The 6,052-nt window shown below is 30.7% G+C and overlaps 1 protein-coding gene across 1 annotated transcript; it reads right to left on the bottom strand.

Moving 5' to 3' along the window:
- Positions 1-58: 58 nt before the first annotated feature.
- LOC122308759 (2-hydroxyisoflavanone dehydratase-like) lies at positions 59-1,206 on the bottom strand. Its single transcript, XM_043121967.1, has one exon. It carries the CDS (start codon positions 1,124-1,126, stop codon positions 218-220), a length of 909 nt encoding a protein of 302 aa, XP_042977901.1. The 5' UTR covers positions 1,127-1,206; the 3' UTR covers positions 59-217.
- Positions 1,207-6,052: the final 4,846 nt, after the last annotated feature.

The raw sequence follows: 6,052 nt of genomic DNA, 5'->3' as shown, positions 1-6,052 counted from the left end.
GCAAATCAGTTGAGAAAGCTGCAAAAGCGGGCTGCCTCTGTTGCGCAGAACTTACGAATGCCAAAGAGAAATAGAACATACTTTATTGACTTAAGTATCTGCATGCCACACACATCCATCAATACTAATATATCTCCGAAATATAACATTCCATTTTCATAAACGCTAGAGCATGCATCCATCGTTTCTAAAGACCACATATCATCTACATTATATCTTAGTGATCCTGTTTAACAAAGGAAACAAATTTATCAATCACAGCCACTGCCTTGTCATATTTGAGGTTGAACAGATGGAAGCAGTGCTCCTCCCCTAAATTCTCCACAATCTCCACACTGCCTCCCCACCCACTTTTCTTCAGTTCCTCGTAGTAGCGCTTACCCACATCCATCAAATGGTCCTTCTCTGCCACAAAAATCAACACCCTCTCACACCCAAGCCTGGCTAGATCCCCTGCCGCCGGTTTCAGCCTTCGATCCTCCAACCCGCCATTCGTCGGACACATGTGTAGCCACATTCTGTCATCGTCCGTACCTCCGAAATATGGGTGAACAAGCACCACACCAACCACCTTTACTCCGGGCAGCCCGATCGACCCGACTCGGACTGCTTGAGTGTGCGATATGTTCCCTCCGGCGCTATCTCCCCCAATGAAAACTCGTTGGAAATCTGCATGGTCGTTCAACCACGGCTCTGGTCCGTTTCTATTGCTGTGGGATGCCACCCACTGGAGCGCAGCCCAGGAGTCCTCGTAACAGGCGGGTATCGGTCGGGTTGGGAACAGCCCGTACTCGACGGAGACTGCAATAACGTTAGCTTTCGCGACGAACGTGTTGAGGAAAGCATGGTACTGGGCAGAAAAAGCGGATTGCATGCAGAAACCGCCGCCATGGATGTAGAATAGGAGAGGGAGTTTCTGAGTCGATTCGGTGGATTTGGGTATAAAGATACGAACGGAGACCGCAGGTTCGGATGAAATTACCGCGTCCTTTGATCGGACCCCGGTGACTGGGTCATCGGAGGGTGGGACTTTTTCAGCTGGTGGGCGGTGTATCACAACGCGGCCGTCTTTGTATTCATGGAAGAAACGGAAATTGTGGGTGATTTCCTCGTCACTGGAGGCCATTGAAGAAAGCAAAGGGCAAAGGTTTGGATCTTGCGGAGAGAGAGAGAGAGAGCGAGCGAGTGAGAGTTCCTCGGTCTGTATATTTATTGATTTCAGAAAGAGTAATGCAAGTAATTTATTATTATTATTATTGTTTTATTATTTTATTATGTAATGTTAAATAATTAAAAATTATTTATTATATTTTATTTATAAACATCTCATTTAACTTAACATTAAATTATAAGATGAAGAAAGAATAATAACAAATAAATGATAAATAGATTTTTTTTAAAATATGATACTTGCATAGTATTAAAATATTACAAATAGATATAAGATTCACGTTAATTACATTTTTAATAATATATATGAAATTACTAATTGATTTGCATGGAGAACAACTAAGCTTAGTTTTTGTTTTTTTTTTTTCTAAAAAAGCCCTCGTTCATTTTTATCAAATTTTTCATTTCATTTCATTTTATTTAATTATTATAATTTTTAAAAAATTTTCATATAAAATAAAATAAAATAAATTAATTTTTTTAATTTTAAAATAAAAATAATATTACAAATATATTTTCACAAACCACACCTAAGTAAGTTTGCTCCGTCGAACAGTCGTACACAACGGAAATTCTTGCCCTCGTTTGTCATCTGTAGACACGACTTGTCGGTATAACAATACGCGTCAAACGATTTATTTTTGGATAATGACCACTGTTTTACTATTTTTCTATTACTTTTTATTAATTTATTAATTTTTTAAAAATTTTTATTTTTTTTAATAATTAAGAAAGTATCTATCAGTAAAATTATATTTTTTTAATTTTTTTAATGATTAACTATATTGAAAAAAGCATAAAAGAAAATAAAGAAAATAAATACATTACAAGTAATAAAATAGTAATAAAAAAATAATAAATCTATTATTATCCTTTAATTTTAAGACTGTCTTTATCTTAGGAAAACGAAAAATCATAGGGCATGTTCTGGCAATTAAAATTATATATGCATTCATTTTTTTGTATTTTTTATACACTTTAATAATAAAATTAGCTACATCAATTTTATTTAATATAATATAATTATTTTGATCAATTATAACAGTTGAATGAACAAAAAATATACATAGAGTCAATTATGATATCTCATATGATAAGGATGATAATAGATGATGTATGAGATCTCACGTTACTTGAAAATAAGAAGTTCTTATTTTTTATAAAGTTTCTATAGGATTCTAATTATATAATTGATTAGTCCTTTTAAAGTATAGGTTATGTGATTTAGACTTTTCCATTAGGGCGTTACAAAATGGTATTAAAGATATGTTCCAACCATAAATATAAGACTTAAGCTGTGTACGTACGTATAATAGACAGGTTCAGTAAAAATTTCGAGAATTTAAATGGATAGATTGTGATACCCCATATCATAAGGATAATAATATGTGACATATGAGATCTCACATTATTTAAGAAGAATAAGTTCTTATTTTTTATAAGGTTTTAATAAAATTCTAATTATATTATTAACTAGTCTTTTTAAAATATAAATTATGTAATTTGAATCTTTTATTATTGGAGCATTACAAAATATAAAGGATAAAAAATGGAGAAAAGAGTAGGGGTGGCAATATGTTACACTACCCGTTAACCTAACACGAATACGATATGATAATAGCGGGTTAGAATTTAGTTTTAACGGGTTCGGGTCAAAACGAGTTGACCTGTTAATACACGATTACTTAACAGGTTAATAACGGGTCAACCGTTATGAGTCATGACACATTAAGAAAGTTAAAGTTACAATTATACCCTTCTACTTAAAAGTAAAATTGTTAGAATTTTAATTTCGATATTTTTATTATTTAGATTGTAATTTTGGACTTGTAATTAGTTTTATAATTTTTATAAATATTGTGATTTTAACATTTATATAAAATTATGTTAAATTTAATCAACTCAAATATGTTAATTTCATACCTATTCAACCGATTTATATAAACAGTTTGAAACGGGTCGTATTGTTTCGTGTCAACTTATTTAGTAATATTCACTAATAAATTAAAATGGGTTGACACGACACGACATATTATGTTAATAGATCATGTTAAGATTTGAGATTTTGACATAATAAAATTAATAAATTATATTAAAATTTATCTATATAATATAATATATATATTTTGACATAATTCGAACGTTAACATGATTCATCATCCCTAAAAATGAGTGTCATTCCCATTCTGGAGACTTCCCATTAAATAGTTTACTACCTTATGGGTGCCTCTTGAACCGTAAGGGTCAAAGGAATAATTTACATTACCTAATAAAAAGTCGACACCTTCGTAATGTCAGATTTTATGAGTTGCGCAAGTGTTTCATATTTTTTATTTGAAAAAAGAATAATTTCTTATTAAAAAATTAATTTTTTATATAATTCTCATATTCTTATTTTTTTTTTTTAAATGTGTAGCATTTAGATATTTTATCAATGCAAATATTATTTTTCTAAACATAAACCGCACACAGGAGATTAGAACCAAAATTTAAGTTGGTACGTGTCTTCCACCAAAATTGAAGTTACCCATGGTCGGTAACTTCAATGGAAGACAGAAATGGATTTGTGCTTTTTAATTTTTTTTATACTTTTTATAAATAAAATACACAAAAAAAAATCTTGTAAAAAAAAAAAGACAAAATACTTTAACATTGTCGTACAAAATTTAATATATAATTGAAAAAATGCCTAAGATCCCTTGCTTAGAGCATTGACATTAGTTTAGCTAAATGCCAATGCTTCTAAAAATTTTGACTTTGTATTAATGAAATCGTTTGTATTAAAGTAGCCAAAACTCATAAACTCCCCATACGAGCTATAGTAAATCCAAACATTTCTCCATCTTTGGCCATATATTGTTCATAGTCATAACACATATTTTATTCTAAAATATTACTATCTCCAATTAATAATTACCATTGTCAATAATAATAATAATTAATTGAATTTGTGCATGCTTATTAATATTGCTATTTCTAATTATTAATTAATATGTGGTTCGTTTAGTTACAAAATATTATTATTATAAAAATAATATCATATTACTATTTTGGCTAATATATGGATACTTTAATATGAGGTTATATATCGAATGAGTTAGACTTTAGGCAAAACATATAATTTTAGGCAAATTTTGACTTTGACTAGACCATTATCGGTACTCTTACTCATTACATCCATGTTTATAGCTTGCATTTTACCCATGATAACTTACGACAATTAATGAATTTATCTTCAAAACGGACATGGTGTTTATTTATGTTTTACACCCTCTATTAAATATTTGAGACATAGGCGATTTATGGAACCAATAATGGGTGTGAGTTTGAGCCAATCATTTTTCCTCTAAAGCCCCTCTTTCTCTTCTCCCTTCTCCCCGCCCCCAGCTCCCCCAACGGAACCCTATCCTCTCCCTTTCTCTGGTGGTCGTGATGTCGGAATTGCTTTCATAACACAGGAAACCAAATGAGATCTTATTTTCCTGTAAGTAACGAGTGGGGACCTAGGCCATGATTTCTATTCATCTTGGTGTGTGAGTTGGCCATCACGTAACTTTTTTTTTTTAGAAAAGGAAAAGAAAAGCAAGAAAAAAAAGAAAAATATACAAAAAGAAAAAGACCCATGTTTAGCCTAGTCTTAGTCTAAACTTTTTCCTTTATCTACGGATTGATACTCACGATAGGACTGACTTGTGTGCTGTACTTATTGGGGGGTTGAAGCTTGGACCTATATTGCAGTTCTTGGTGATTATTGTCCTTAAATGTACAGTTTAGCTTCTTCGACATGAGGGACGTCGACTGATGGAGGGAGATCTCCGCTTTGGCCTTTGGCCTGAGCTATATCCTACACACTTCTATTTTACATTTTTTTTCTTTTAAATACATGTGTCATACATATATTGGAGTGTGTAAATTTGCGCTAATCACCACATCCAGTCCCTAACTTCACTTTTAATATATCTAATTTAATTACTATTTTATTTTTAATTTATATTTTATAACGAAAGTTTTTATTTATAATTTAAATTTATAATCAAGGTGGAGGTTAGAACTCAAATTTTTTATTTCTAGAATTGAACTATATGCCATCAAGTATTTGGTAATCAAATTTTAGAATTTTAAAAAAGTGTTAAAAGCAAATGCTTGTCACAGTAAAAGTCTAGAGAGTGTGTGCTAGTCTCTGGGTAATAAGGTAGAAATCGGATGTTAGGAATTCATGTGAAGTTTGGATGGTAAGATAAGATGAAATGGATCCAAACAGTAAAGAGGTAGCCCATTACTTCCCTCCCTTCTTCCATCTCTACAGAGATGCCACCATCGATAGGTTATTTGGTACCAAAATCATTCCTCCCACCGTCAATCCCCTTATTGACGTCCAGTTCGACCTCACTCTTTTTCACTGTTTTAATTCCAACTAGTATGCATGATATTAATTATTTGAGTATATATAAAAGAGTAATGTTATATATAATCGTGAAGTATATAATCATCGTGCAATTATTTTAAAAAAAAGTGAAGTTTATTATTAAAAAATTAATTTTCTTTTCATATGAGTCCCGTATTTATTTATTTTTTAAGTAATTATGTGACGCTTGCATACTCATGACTGCAAGTATCATTTCTCTAATATTTGATGAGATTTTAAAAAATGCGAGAAAAAGTTGAATAAAAAATATTATAAATTAAAATATTATTATTATATAATTTTTTAATATAATTTTTATTTATAGATTTTAAAAAGTTGAATTATTTTTATCTAAAAGTTTGGAAATATTATTATGATTAATTTAAAAAAAAATGCAATGATAGTTTAAAAATATTTATCCTTAAGTGATATTTAGAAAGGAGATAAGACGAGACAAGAGTTTGGGATTAAAACTTT

This window comes from Carya illinoinensis, chromosome 5 (genome assembly GCF_018687715.1).
Source record: "Carya illinoinensis cultivar Pawnee chromosome 5, C.illinoinensisPawnee_v1, whole genome shotgun sequence".
Lineage (NCBI taxonomy): Eukaryota > Viridiplantae > Streptophyta > Magnoliopsida > Fagales > Juglandaceae > Carya > Carya illinoinensis.
This window is presented reverse-complemented; position numbering and strand designations above follow the sequence as displayed.